Below are 14487 nucleotides of genomic sequence, written 5' to 3'. Positions count from 1 at the left end.
CCTCAAAGTTGTCAATTTAAAGTACTGATTGTCTACCTGAGAAATAATTTGTGCTTATAGGGGCTCTTGATGCTAAAATTCAGGGTGGCCTCGCCTGATGGCCTGGAACGAGCTGTGGGGGGTGGTTTGCTGATAGCATATGTAGAAATTACTAAGATCCAGTGTTCCCTGGCTACCTCCCTTGACCCTGCTGCGCTGGTGGGACTGTGTGGTTTACAGGTCAGACCTTCTCAAGGGCAGGGCCTCTGCTGCTGGGCCAGGGCACCTTGCCGCAAGGTGTGCGGAGCAGCAGCGTCCGTGCAGCATAGGGGGCACACACAGAGTGAGATAGGGGGTGGGGGGTCAGTCCCAGCGGGAGAAGGTGCTAAATGCAGTTTATAGCCAACACAACTTTCTTGTAGCCAGCATATCCGCTACACCCTCATATTGGGCTCTTGGACACCGCAGTGCCCACCTCCACCTGCAGAGCCATTTCATTTGTTTATAAAGCAAAACAAATGGTATGGTGGCCCACCCTTAATCCCAGAGCTTCCTGGGAGAGGCTGAGGCAGCATTATTGTGAGTTTGAGACCAGCCTAGTGAGACCTGGTCTCATAAAAACAAACTTCAGGGCTGGGAGCGTGGCCTAGTGGTAGAGCGCTTGCCTAGCATGCGTGAAGAGTGGGGTTTGAGTCCTCGGTTCCACATACATAGAAAGGCTGGAAGTGGTGCTGTGGCTCGAACAAGCCCAGGAACAGTGCCCCGGCCCTGGGTTCAATCCAGAATTGGCAAAGAAAGACAAACTTCAATTTGTGTATTTCCCCTCCTTCATGAGCATTTTCAGGTCCCTGCGTATAAGAGACCTTGAAGTTTTTCTTCCTAGTTTCAGGGGTTCCTTGCCTATTGATAAATCCGTATACAGCACGTCACTTCACCAGCATGCACAGGTGGTAAATGGTTTTCATTCTTGCTCCCTAGTCTGAGGTGATGGGGTTAGAGGTGCTAAGAAAACCAGGATTCTGCTGGGCAGTGACAGGTGCTGTAATCCCAGCATTGGAAAGCGGAGGCAGGAAACTCAAAAGTTCAAGGCCAGCCTCCACTCTACAGCGAGACCCTCTCACGAAACCAAGGGCTGGCTGGGTGCTGGTCTTAAACCTGTAATCCTAGCAACTTGATAAGCTGAGGTTGGGAGAATCACGGTTCAAGCCAGCCTGAGAAGGGAAATATGGTGATGCCTCGCTTTGCCAGGCAGCCAGCGTATTACTGTGTTTTATTGTACGTTTTCAACAGTTCTGAGGGGTGAGGGGGCTCCTGGGATTGACCTTCTAATTTGCTCGGCAGGTGCTGTGCCCCTTGAACCATGGCTCTCACATTGTTCTAGTGCTTAATTTTGAGATGGAGACTCAGTTCCTGCAGATCCAGACCACAGTCCTTCTGTGGCGGGCTGTCTTGGGCAGGGCAACAAGCGTGCACTGCCACACCTGGCTTCCCATTGCTTGTGTGTGTGACTGGACTTTTTGCACTGCTCCCCTTGAGCTGGAACCGTAGGTGACTAGAAGATGGTTGAGGTGGTACTGGAGCTCATGGTTACAAGCCCTTCCAGGCAGCGGGCAAAGCCACCCTCTCAGCCACCAAAAAGGCCCAAGTAGAGCACCAGCCTTGAGTGGAAAGAGCAAGAGGCCTCAAGTTCAAGCCCTAATACCAGCACCAAAAAAAAAAAAAAAAAAAAACTGAATCTCTTTTTTTTTGAAAATGAAATATAATGAAAAATGACTATGCAAGCAAGTAAATTATAACCCAGATCCTTCAGGCCATGTGTGTGGAATGGATGCTCCCTTAGGGCCTGTGAAGATGGGTGAAGGGTGAGTGGTGAGTGCAGCGTTTCCTGCCTGCTGAGTGAAGAACCTAGCTTACACTACAAAATTACCAGCTACAGTAATGGAATTTTGGTCGCTCATGAGGATTGAACTCTGGGCCTGGGCGTGGTCCCTGGGCTCTGAGCTCTTCAGTTCAAGATCGGTGCTCTACCCCTTGAACCACAGCACCACTTTGGGTTTTCTAGAGGTTAACTGGGAGAAGAGTCTCACAGTCTTAGTGCCCGGGCTGACCTCAGAACCATGATCCTCAGGTCTCAGCCTCCTGAGTAGCTAAGATTGCAGGCGTGAGCCACTGCGCCCGGCTCAGTAATGGAAGTTTTGTAATAAGCTATAAAGATACGATGTCTGTATCCCAACTTTTTTTTTTAGCTGATGAAATGGAGACTCCTACCAAGTTGAAGGAATTGGTTTCCGGTTTATCATCTCAGTTTGCCTTCTCACCTCCTACTTTGAGGACCAGGCGAAAACACACATCGAGCACATCTAAGATTGTAGCTGCGCTGGTGAGGAGCGGGGATTCCGCTTGTATTATATTTGCTACGGTTCTGAGGGGTGCTTTGGACAGTGACCTGTCTGGGTTGTGATGTTGGATTTTAGGTCGTGTGTTACCTCCTCAGAAGTGCTGTGCACTTGCAGCCACCTTCACGGCCATCGGGAGGACACAAGTGTGCCGGGTGGGGTCTGGGTTCCGGTGTGTGCCCACTGCCCTCTGCGGGGATCTAGTCAGAATGGTGGCGTGGACTCCCGGAACCCTCAGCAGGGATTTCACTATAGAAGAGGCATTTGGTGCGTGCCTCAGGTCTTAGCACTACCACATACCCCGTGGAAGGCTCTATAGGGAGGAGCACTGCGGCAGACACAGGCTACCTGGAGAGGCAGAAGGAGGGTGTGGGGCTCAAGCGTGGCAGCCGGGCGTCAGGTACAAGTTTGCATCTAAGGCAACCGAAAGGACCGCGGGAACCTGAGAGGCTAAAACGCAAGACCTGGAGAATGTTAAGAGCTGACAGGGTCTGGTTCCTGCGTATCATTTTGTTTGTTGTCTGCGCTTGTGCTGGTACAAACTGGAGGCCTTGGTACTGCCCCTGGGCCTTTGGCTCAAGGCTAGCTCTACCACGAGAGGCCAGTTAGCATTTGGCCTTGACTTGGAATCCAGCTTTTAAATATTATAAATATTAAAATTTTATCAACCCATAGGAAGAGGTCACTGAATCAGCAGAAGTTGTAGAAGAGCAAAAAGTGAAGCAAGCCAGGACAGTGAAGAGAAATCAGGCGAACAAGTAAGTGGCCAGGGTCGTAGCATGGCCCCTCGATGGAGAGACACCGAGGACAGACATGCAGCTCTCCCTGGAGAGGGGGACAGGAAACCCTGCCCACCCCAATGCTGGTTTGAACTCAGTGCCTTGAGCTTGCTAGGCCAGCATTCAGCCCCGTGAATCACACCTCAACCTTTGATGGTTCAGTGCCCAGTGGAGGTGGGTGTGCAGGGAAGGGTGATGCTGGGACAGGTGGGTGACCCGGGGATGGGGACTTTTTAAATCCTGCCCCCCACGTGCACCCTTGGGTTGACATGTGGGTTCTGTTTGTGCTTCATGAGAATAGAAGTGAGTCCTCCCTACCTTGGGTAAACAAATGGTCTGTTCACGTGGGAATGGCCTTGCATGTGTGCAGGAGCAACTGCGTGTCACGAGACAATCCACCTATGTGCCAGTTGCCGGTGGTTGACAGCTGCCATGTCACATTCTGTGCAGCCTGCAGGCCTCCCGTGGCTGCGCCCCGGTCCCTGGAGGTGCCGGGCGAGGCAGCCCATGGGTTCTGTCGTCAACATGCCAGAATGTTTGTTCACACCTGATGTGTCTCTTTTCAGAAACAAGGGAAAAGAAAGGTCTTGGTCTCCTCCTCCAGTGGAAATTAAGCTGATTTCCCCCTTGGCGAGTCCAGCTGGGGAAGGAAAGGGCAAAGCAAGAAAGCCTGCAGACGCGGCTGGGAAAGCCCTCGGGAGGGGCAGAAAGAAGCCGGCTTCCTTCCCAAAGCAGATTTTACGCAGGAAAATGCTTTGAGTTTTTCTAAGATTTTAACGTTCACCCATTTATACAGTCCTCAGAATTGTGTGGATTAAAGTGATCTAATTTGGAAAATAATTTATATAAATTATTGTAAATTTTTGTAAACAAAGTCCTCAATAAGTAAAGTAACTCCATATGGAGTGTGATTCTTTTAGTCTAGGCATTTTTCTATTTTATATTAAGACTTCATACATTTATATAATATGTGAATACAGCTTATTGGAATGTTTAATAAACTACTGTAAATTATACAATTTGTGTGTGTTAGATTTTTGAGATGAAATTGTTTTAATGATTTTTATATGCTAGTAGCCATTTGTCCCATTTTCTCTGTCATTGAAGTATTAGACCAATCTTAAAATGAGGATTGAACTATTGACTTTTTAAAGTTATTTTATAATTTATGCACTTTGATTCTGTGATCTTTCTAACCATCATGTATTTTTATTGGTTGGTTTTGCCTGTTACTACTATGTTGACATTGAATTATGGGCATGTAATTTTGGCGCCTTTTTGTAGTTAACAAATTTTGTGTAATCTACCTCAAGAGTTCTGCATTGATTTTACTGTAATGCTGGCATTTCCTATTCAGTGAGCTTAAAGACTATTTATCTCTGTAGTCTCTTAAATCAGAGACTAATTATCCAGGTTAGATTGACCGGTTCACTGCTTATAAGCGAAATCATGACAGGATTCAAGAAATGTAAAATAAATCTGTGGCGTGCCTAATATAAGGAAGAACGGTCTGGACAGATTCTTACAAGTTCTTCTGGGAAGCAATTGGCTTCTGAATCCTGGGAATTTAAAGCTGCACCAGGCGGTCCTAACCCTCTCGTGTGGGCTTTGGGATTCATCAATAAGTAAGTGTAAGTTGTAACCAGTAACTGATAGTGTCTGATGAATGCACCAGTAAATAATGGATCATCTAGACACAAGTTCTGGCGTCAGCTGGTCAGCGGGAAGCATAGGGCGCCACCGCCGCCGCCACTGCCTCGCCCGGGGAGGGAGTCGGCGGGCAGGTCGATGGCGGGGAAGCAGCCTGAGCCCAGCGACAGGGTGAGAGTGGCCGTGCGGGTGCGGCCCTTCAGTCAGGTAGGTCAGTGGGGTGTGCCTCGTTGCCTTGTCGGAAGCTTCACTGACTGCGATTTTACTAACTTTTTTAGTGATGGTCACAGAATTTGTATTTAAGCTGCTTGTCTTTTATGGAATATTAAACTCATGTAAATGAATTTGTTAAATAAGTGAATGGTCTTAAACATAATTGCACAGTTTCTATTCCTCGGCACAAGTAGTACAATAAAAAGAAAATTGACAAGAGAAGTATACTGTCACTATTTTTTGTGGCCCAGGCTGGTGTTGGACTGGCAGTCTTCCTCAGGCTCTCTGTGCTGGCATACACCACCACACTTGGCTCATCTCCATGTTCTATGGAATTCATCATGTTTTCAAAAAAAACTTGCATGAACTGTAGTACCTTGCAGCTTGGTTTGGTTCGTTTTGGTTTTTTGAAACGGTCTGTGTAGTCTTGCATAGCCTGGAGCTTGGGATCCTTGTGCCTCAGCCACCTGAGTGCTGAGAGTACAGGTGAGCACTCCAATGAGTTCTCTAGCTTTTTTTTTTTTTTGGTGGGTCATAGGGCTTGAGTTCCGCCTGGGCGCTGCCCCTGAGCTCTTGATCTCAAGGCTGCCGCCCTACCCTTAAGCCAAGCCCCACTTTTTTAGTGATTGGAGATAGGAGTCTCAGGTCCTTTTGTGCCCGGGCTGGCTTTGAACCTTGATCCTCAGATCTCAGCCTCCTGCCTAGGATTACAGGTGTGAGCCACCGTGCCCAGCTTTCAAAACAAAAAAAAAGAAAAGCTACATTTTAGAATGACATCAATTAGGTCTGCTTACTCCACCTAGTGTGACAGCTGCCCACCCAGCTGGGCTCTTAACCGCCACGGAACAGAAAGGAAATGAGTTCTTGCCAGCCTCCTAGAGCCTCCTGTGGAGGACTGATCGTGTAATGGGGAGATCGTGTGGGCACCACTAAGGTGACCCATGTACTTGGTTGGAGATGTATGTGGGTTCGGGGCCACCTACTTTCCTGGCGGCTGCTTCTGGCCTCCAGGACAGCTTTGTGTTTTCACTTGGTCCCATCCTGCCCTGTGCCTCTTCACGCGCCTGGTGGTGAGTGGACTGCTTGACTAAGCAGCTGCTAGTGGGGCTAATGTGTGGTTCCTGGGCAGCTGGTAAAAGTGCGTCCAAAGGTGGCCACTAAAGAAACTGCAGCCCCCACAAGGAAATAAGCTCCTCACTGGCCTCGAGCACACAGTTCTGGAGGGGAGAGGGGTAAGCAGAAGGGTTCTGTGCCCCCTCAAGCTAGGCATCAGCTCAACCTCGGAGCCACACCCTAGCACAATATTTACTTAGTCTTTGGGGATTCTTCAAAAACCATTGCAGAATGTCCAGCTTTACCACCAGAACCTAGGCTAGAACGTGAGCAGTGAGGAGGGGATGGAGCTGAAGGAAGGTGGTTAAAGTTGCTGAAATTCTGGTCCTTTACAAGCCAAAGTCACATAATCCCAGCTGGCCTTAAACTGCCATCTCCCTGCCTTACGTAACCCACGTGCTGGGATTGCCACTGCACAGGGACGCCCGGCAGTGAAAACCCAGCTAGATAATCATGCAGCTCACAGCGCCTGCAGACCTGACGTTTGATTTGACTTAATCATCATTGCTGAGTCAGAGCCAACTTTAAGGTACCTTATTTCCTCCCTTTTTTTGGTCCTGGGGATTGAACTCTGCCTGGGTGCTCTTCCTGAGCTTTTTTGGCAGGTAATTGGAGATTATGGAGTCTCATGGATTTTCTGTGATCCTCAGACCTTAGCCTGCTGGGTGGGATTAGGCAAGAGGCCCAGCTAATGGCCCTTTTTTTTTTTTTTTTTGCCAGTCCTGGGCTTGAGCTCAGGGCCTGAGCAGTGTCCTTGGACTTTCTCAAGGCTAGAGCTCTACCACTTGAGCCTCAGCACCACTTCCGGCTTTTTGCTATGTATGTGGGGTACCGAAGAATTGAACCCGGGTCTTCGTGCATGCTAGGCAAGCACTCTACCACTAGGCCAAACTCCCGGCCCCATGGCCCTTAAGAGCAGCTTATGCTTATCTGATAAAATAACAACTTTTCTCCCGAACCGCTGGAGCCTGCCAGCAGCGAACCAGGGTTCGCAAATTGGGATTCCTGAAATAGGGGGCAGGGACTAGGAAAAAATAAGAGAGAAACAGATGGGGTTTGGGAGGGCTACAGCCCAAATCAGCAGCCACAGCTTAAGAAGCCTGTAGCCCAAGACTGTAGCCCAGTTTATTTCAAGTTCTGACCTTAAATACACTTCTTTAAACTAGGGAACTGCCAGGGGCTACATTCGTACAAACAGTATCAAGTCCCAAATAGGTTGAATGAGACGCGATTGACACAGCTACTTCCTTGTGTACACAATTGTGTGGGTCCAAGGTCACTGATAATCAGTGGTTAATTGTCGTGTGCTCTCGCCCTGCCTGTTCCCTACCCTGAGCAAGCACGGGTGTTGTTATTCTAGATGGCTCTGGAGCCAGGGGCTGGTACAGAGTGTGTTTTTGCAGCCCATCTAGGCTGGGAGCCTGGCCTAGTGGTAGAGTGCTCGCATAGCATGTACAAAGACCGGGGTTCGATTCCTCGGTACCACATACACAGAAAAGCTAGAAGTGGTGCTGTGGCTAAAGTGGTAGAGCTCTAGCCTTGAGAAAGCCCAAAGTCAATGCTCAGGCCCTGAGTTCAAACCCTAGGCCTGGGGGCGGTGGGGGGGGCGAACCTACCACGTTTGAGTGATGAATACCCTTAGTGTAGACTTCCACTGGAGGTCACCTACATACTGGATGTACTAAATTCTTAGTGCATTCCCTGCTAGCTATAAAGACTTGTGAGACAATTTGGAATACAAGGAAAAAGTGATTGACTGTGTTCTGTGGTCTGACTGTAGAGAGAGAAGCACTCCGGGAGCAAGTGTGTGGTTTCTATGCCTTCCAGAACGACCACCACTATCCAAGACCCCAGGAATGCAGAGCACGTGCACACGTTCACCTTTGACCTGGCGTACTGGTCTCATAGTGGATTCCGGAAGGATGAGGAGGACGTCCTCATCCCAGCTGCTCCCACCAGTCAGTTTGCAGGCCAGGCAAGTTGTTTAGCGGAACTTTGGCCCACTGGGAACACTGCGTAATTAGGTGATCTCCCATGAGTTCTGAGTGTATTCCTTTTCTCAAGATCAACATGCAGTCCAAAAATACTGCCATTGCCTCCATACATTCTAAGGCCTTCCAATCAGCAGGCTGGATTTTCTGAAAAATGAGCAGCCTCCCCAAGCCAAGAAAACCAGAGACATCTGTGAAGGCCTCAGGCTCTGAGAGCTTCGTTATACGCCACGCTCTGTCGTGTCTTAGAGCTGAGGACGACAGAATCTGGAGGCAGGCACTGTGAGAGGGTTAACTCTGGCATGGTGGTATGTGGTAGTCCTGTACTCCCAGTTTCTTGGGACGCTGAAAACTGGATCAAAGTGGTTCAAGGCAACCCTGGAAAAATGTTCAAGATCCACCCAACCCATATCTGGGCGTGTTAGTAAGCTCCAGGCATACTGGAGAGCCCGGAGTCGGGAGGACTGAGGCTCCAGGCCAGCTCATGCAGAAAAACCTGTGAGACGCCACCTGAACAGAAGAAGCCGAGTGTGGTGGTATGTGCCTGCCATCCCAGCCATGATGAGAAGCATGAAGCACCTTAATCACTCCACCATGCAGGAAAGGGTTAGATGTGGCTCAGTGGCAGAGCACCTGCCTAGCAGGCAGAAGGCCCGGAGTTCAAGCCCCATACAGGCTTGAAAACAGAGACACAAGGTGGGCAATTAAAGGCACCCAGAGGTGATACCTTGTCATAGCCACAATAGGATACTAATAAACTGAGAACATTTTTAACTTCAATTACTTAATGGAAATACATTAAAATCTAGCTAAGGTGGTAATATAATAGTAAAATACTTTTCAGAAAAATATTTTATCCTAGTCAACACCAAAGGGAATGTTATTACCTTATTCTCTCCTCACTCTCTCAAGAGGGGCCCTGTGGCTCATGCCTCTGACCCCATACTTAGAAGGCTGAGTCTACTTAGGGCTAGTCTGAACACACAAAAAAGAGAAATCTCATCTCACCAGGACTGGTGACACAGGCCTGTCATCCCAACTATGGCAGAAAGTCTAAAATACATGAGTCAAGGTCCAGGCCACCCCCAAAAAATGATGTCTAAAAACAACAGCAAAACAAGGGCCGGGGCAACGCTCAGCAGAAAGGCTTCTGCCTCCTAGGCATGAGGCCCTGAGTGCAGACTACCAGAGACAGACAGACAGACAGACATGGACCCCCATCTCGTACTGCACCAGGTCACATAACCTCTAGCAGGTCCAATGCACATGGAGACACAGGTCGCATCCCAGAAATCATCCCACACTCTGGCCACGCTCATACTCCCGAGAGGGGGACAGACTGCTGGACCAGCACTCAAGTAAGACAGGAAAGCCAGTGCTCGTGGCACAGGCCTGTGGTCCTCCCTGCTTAGGAGACTGGAACCTCAGGATCGCTGTTCAAGGCCAGGCCAGGCTAATGTGCAACTGGTAAAGATACATCAAAACAATTGCGGGGCTGGGAGTTTGGTCTAGTGGTAGAGTGGATGCCTAGCATGCCAGAAGACCTGGGTTCGATTCCTTGGTACCACATACATAGAAAAAAGCCAGAAGTGGTGCTGAGGCTCAAGTGGTAGAGTTCTATCCTCAAGAAAAATCCAAGGACAGTGCTCAGGCCCTGAGTGTAAGCCCAGGACTGGCAAAACAAATAACTAAATAGATAAAACAAACAAACAATTGCTAACCCCTAGAATTGGTTATTTCCAATAAATCAATGAAAGAAAGAAGTAGAGCTGTGGTTCTAGTTATAGAGCACTAGCCTTGAATACAAAAGCTCAGGTATAGCACCCAGGTCCTGAGTTCAAGACCCAGGAATAGTATTAAAAAAAAAAAAGCTGGGCGCGGTGGCTCACACGCGCCTGTGTGTGCGTGTGTGTGTGCATGTGTGCATGTGTGTGCATGCGCGCGCACATGTGTTAGGAGTACTTTAGAACTACGTGTGGTGACTCTGCTGCTCTCTTTCCAGAGAGAAGTCTTCCATGACATTGGAAGGGGAACCCTTGACGATGCCTGGCAAGGCTACAATGCCACCCTCCTGGCCTATGGCCAGACGGGCTCTGGAAAAAGCTACTCTATGATGGGGTTCGGGGCAAACAAAGGCCTCATTCCAAGAGTGTGCGAAGGACTCTTCCAGGCAGTGGAGAATCGGGAGGAAAACCAGGAGAACCAGGTATGCACCCGCCTCCAGTCTCTTCTTTAACAAATCACACTTTTCAGCCAGATGCAGTGGCTCACGCCTGTCATCCTAGCTACTCAGGAGGCTGAGACTTGGGGACTGAAGTTCAAAGCCAGCCTGGGCACTAAAGTTCATGAGACTTACCTCCAATTAACCACCAGAAAACTGGAAGTGGTGCTGTGGCTCAAGTTGGTAGAGTGCTAGCCTTGGAGCTCAGGGACAGTGCCCAGGCCCAGAGTTCAAGCTCCATGACAGACAATAATAATAATAATAATAATAATAATAATAATAGTAATAATAGTGCTTTTCTATTTTCCCAAATAGAGTGACCCAGTTTTGATGCATTATCTCAGTGCGTGGGGCTTGAACCCAGGCCTCAGGCAGGCTGGACCTGTGCTCTGTACCCTGGCCAAACACACAGCTTTCTAGCTGAATTTTCCTGGCAGAATTTACTTTCCTGGCACAGGAAACCCAACGTGGATCTTCTGCAACTCAGAATCTAGGAGGAAGTGCAGCCAGAAACAGTCTGCTTTCAAACATGGCAGCAAGGAGTTGGCACCCAGGTGCAGGAACATGGCTGTGTTCTCGTCCTCTTCTGCCTGGAAGCGGGCATGCTCACGTTGCTCACTAGGAATTACGCAGACTCTCCTAAGGCCATTAATCTAACACCACGAGTATTTCAGTACCTTCCTTGTCGCTTCGTATCGCTCATGTTCTCTACTGCAGTTGTTGTCTTGAGATAGTCTCGCAAAGAGCAGCCTGTGTAACTCAGTCAGGCCAGAGTGGATTTCACAGTCCTCCTGCCTCGGCGGCCCCGTTGCTCTGATGGTCCCTTTAAAAAAACACCACCCTGGTGAGCAACAGAAAATAACCCTCCTGCCAGGTGTGCTGGCTCACGCCTGTCATCCTGGCTACTCAGGAGGCCGAGATCTGAGGATCAAGGTTCAAAGCCAGCCCGGGCACAAAAGGAGAGTCTTGCCTCCAATTAACCTGTAGGAAATGGGAAGTGGGTGGCAGCCTGGAGCTGAAGAGCTCAGGGACAGCGCCCAGACCGAGTTCAAGCCCCATGACCCACACAAACAACAACAAAAAAAACTCTCTGAGGTTACGTGTTAATTACTTGTATGTCCGTACTGGAGCTTGACTTCTTCATGGCCGGTGCCCTACCACTTGAGTCACACCTCCACTGTGACTTTTTGGTGGCTAATTGGAGATAAGAGTCGCAGTCTTGGAGGCTTTTTCTTCCAGAGCTGGCTTTGAACTTCAGTCTTTACATCTCAACCTCCTGAGAAGCTCGGGTTACAGGGATGAGGAATGGCTCCCGGAAGGACTGCTGTTTTGGTTTGTTTGAATGTCTTGCTCATGCCTTAGCTGGCATAGGCTGCGACTCTCCCACTCTCTTCCTGTCGTCTCTGGGGTGACGAGGGTACGGCCACACCTGGCAGCAGCAAGCTCTGCAGCCTGGGACCACAGCCGTGCGGACCCCTCCCTCGCACTATCCAGAGCCGGGTGGGAACTCGAGGCCCTGGCGGGAGACGTGGTCTGGCATGAAGAAGCCGGCGCTGACACGGCCGTCGGTGTGGCGCAGGTGGCAGCGGGCTTGTCCCTGTGCTGGGATGGCCACGACCGTCTGTCCTTTCTCTCGCAGGTCACCATCAGCATGCTGGAGATTTACAATGAGCAGGTAAGGGGCTGGGCTGGGGCCGGGAGGGCCTCACAAACGCGGGGACTCCTCCACCTCCTCTCCGCCTCCCGAGTGGCCCCACTGTCCCTCCTCCAGGGGAAGAGCCATGGCCTCCCGAGGCTAGAGGTGGCACCTGGCCACAGGGTGGAGTCCGAGGCCTGTCCCGTCTCCATTGCCGGCTTTTTCTATGTATGTGGTCCTGAGGAACCAAGCCCGGGTCTTCGTGCACGCTAGGCAAGCGCTCTACCACTAGGCCACACGCCTGGCCCTGAAATCACATTTCTAAAACGAATCTTAAATCCATTTTTTTTCCCAGTGGGGCTTCACAAACCACAGTGGGTTTTCCTAGCTTCATTTATACACATTCACTGTGACTTAGGAAGGTTTTATGAAATGCCTCCCAAAACTTAGATAAATGCACGTGTGATGAACCATGTTAACTGCCCAGTGAGCACATCACATACTCAGTGTATCATGGGTGTGGGTGTCATTAGGTTCTAACCACGGTGGCTCTGTCCTCCAGACAGGACAGCGAGGCGCAAAGGCGCCCCCCTCCTCCTCCTCCTCCTCCTCCTCCTCCTCCTCCTCCTCCTCCTCCATCTTTCCACAGGTCCGGGACCTGCTGTCCAGGGCCCCGCTTGCGCCTCCGGGGGGGCTCCGGGTCCGGGAGGCGCGGCAGCTGGGCTTCTACGTGGAGGGCCTGACGTGGGTACCCTGCGGGAGCCAGGAGCACCTGGCCAGGCTGCTGGCGCAGGGCACCAGGGCGAGGACCACGGCCTCCACCCGCATGAACGCGAGCAGCAGCCGATCGCACCTGCTGATGACCCTGCAGCTCAAGCAGGTGGCCGGGGAGGCCGGGGAGGGTCGGGGAGGGTCAGGGGATGGGTGGGGAGGGTCAGGGGAGGGTCAGGGGATGGGTGGGGAGGGTCAGGGGATGGTTGAGGAGGATCAGGGGAGGGTCAGGGGATGGGTGGGGAGGGTCAGGGGAGGGTCAGGGGATGGGTGGGGAGGGTCAGGGGATGGTTGAGGAGGATCAGGGGAGGGTCAGGGGATGGGTGGGGAGGGTCAGGGGATGGGTGGGGAGGGTTGAGGAGGGTCAAGGGATGGTTGAGGAGGGTCAGGGGATGGGTGGGGAGGGTCAGGGGATGGTTGGGGATGGTTGGGGAGGGTCAAGGGATGGTTGAGGAGGGTCAGGGGATGGCCGAGGAGGGTCAGGGGATGGCCGGGGAGGGTCAAGGGATGGCCGAGGAGGGCAGGGGAGGTCGGGGGAGGGTCGGGGAGGGTCAGGGGAGGTCAGGGGAGGGTCAGGGGAGGTCAAGGGAGGTCGGAGGAGGGTCGGGGAGGGTCAGGGGAGGTCGGAGGAGGGTCGGGGGAGGTCGGGGGAGGGTTGGGGAGGGTCAGGGGAGGTTGGAGGAGGGTCGGGGGAGGTCGGGGGAGGGTCAGGGGAGGTCGGGGGAGGGTCAGGGGAGGTCGGAGGAGGGTCGGGGGAGGGTTGGGGAGGGTCAGGGGAGGTCAAGGGAGGTCGGAGGAGGGTCGGGGAGGGTCAGGGGAGGTCGGAGGAGGGTCGGGGAGGGTCAGGGGAGGTCAAGGGAGGTCGGAGGAGGGTCGGGGAGGGTCAGGGGAGGTCGGAGGAGGGTCGGGGAGGGTCAGGGGAGGTCAGGGGAGGTCGGAGGAGGGTCGGGGGAGGTCAGGGGAGGGTCAGGGGAGGTCAAGGGAGGTCGGAGGAGGGTCGGGGAGGGTCAGGGGAGGTCGGAGGAGGGTCGGGGGAGGTCGGGGGAGGGTTGGGGAGGGTCAGGGGAGGTTGGAGGGGGGAGGGGGGGGTCGGGGGAGGTCGGGGGAGGGTCAGGGGAGGTCGGGGGAGGGTTGGGGGAGGGTCGGGGAGGGTCAGGGGAGGTCGGAGGAGGGTCGGAGGAGGGTCGGGGGAGGGTTGGGGAGGGTCAGGGGAGGTCAAGGGAGGTCGGAGGAGGGTCGGGGAGGGTCGGGGGAGGTCGGGGGAGGGTCGGGGAGGGTCAGGGGAGGTCAGGGGAGGGTCAGGGGAGGTCAAGGGAGGTCGGGGGAGGGTCGGGGAGGGTCAGGGGAGGTCGGAGGAGGGTCGGGGGAGGTCGGGGGAGGGTCAGGGGAGGTCGGGGGAGGGTCGGGGGAGGGTCGGGGAGGGTCAGGGGAGGTCGGAGGAGGGTCGGGGAGGGTCAGGGGAGGTCAAGGGAGGTCGGAGGAGGGTTGGGGAGGGTCAGGGGAGGTCGGGGGAGGGTTGGGGGAGGGTCAGGGGAGGTCAGGGGAGGTCGGAGGAGGGTCGGGGGAGGTTGGGGGAGGGTCGGGGAGGGTGCGGGAGGCGGCGGCCCGGAGTGCCCGCGTTTCCGCCCGCAGGTGTCCCTCCCCGAGGCCCGCACCAAGCAGGCCACCATCCACCTGGTGGACCTGGCGGGGAGCGAGAGGCAGCGGTGGTCGGGCGCGGACGGGGACCGGCTGCGGG

At 52.8% G+C, this 14487-nt stretch overlaps 2 protein-coding genes across 3 annotated transcripts in view; both read left to right on the top strand.

Moving 5' to 3' along the window:
• The window catches only part of Ahctf1 (AT-hook containing transcription factor 1), a 61711-nt gene extending 57538 nt beyond the window's left edge, over nucleotides 1-4173 (top strand). For both annotated transcript variants that reach the window (XM_090341534.1, XM_090341535.1), the window contains 3 exons: nucleotides 2226-2359; nucleotides 3051-3133; nucleotides 3721-4173. In XM_090341534.1, the coding sequence (XP_090197660.1) occupies nucleotides 2226-2359; nucleotides 3051-3133; nucleotides 3721-3913 (410 nt within the window). In that variant the 3' untranslated portion in view covers nucleotides 3914-4173. The remainder of the gene's footprint in view (nucleotides 1-2225; nucleotides 2360-3050; nucleotides 3134-3720) is intronic.
• An 87-nt stretch (nucleotides 4174-4260) lies between these two features.
• The window catches only part of LOC150058630 (kinesin-like protein KIF28), a 30617-nt gene continuing 20390 nt past the window's right edge, over nucleotides 4261-14487 (top strand). Inside the window, exons 1-6 of the mRNA XM_090341647.1 lie at nucleotides 4261-5011; nucleotides 7911-8109; nucleotides 10128-10327; nucleotides 11982-12017; nucleotides 12628-12858; nucleotides 14382-14487. The exon at nucleotides 14382-14487 is cut by the window's right edge and continues 49 nt beyond it. Of these exons, the coding sequence (XP_090197773.1) occupies nucleotides 4817-5011; nucleotides 7911-8109; nucleotides 10128-10327; nucleotides 11982-12017; nucleotides 12628-12858; nucleotides 14382-14487 (967 nt within the window). The 5' untranslated portion in view covers nucleotides 4261-4816. The remainder of the gene's footprint in view (nucleotides 5012-7910; nucleotides 8110-10127; nucleotides 10328-11981; nucleotides 12018-12627; nucleotides 12859-14381) is intronic.

The sequence above is a fragment of the Megascapheus bottae genome, chromosome 10, assembly GCF_031878675.1.
Source record: "Megascapheus bottae isolate mThoBot1 chromosome 10, mThoBot2.hap1, whole genome shotgun sequence".
Taxonomy (NCBI): Eukaryota; Metazoa; Chordata; class Mammalia; order Rodentia; family Geomyidae; genus Megascapheus; species Megascapheus bottae.
The sequence above is the reverse complement of the archived record's forward strand: the minus strand, read 5'-3'. Positions and strand labels throughout refer to the sequence as shown.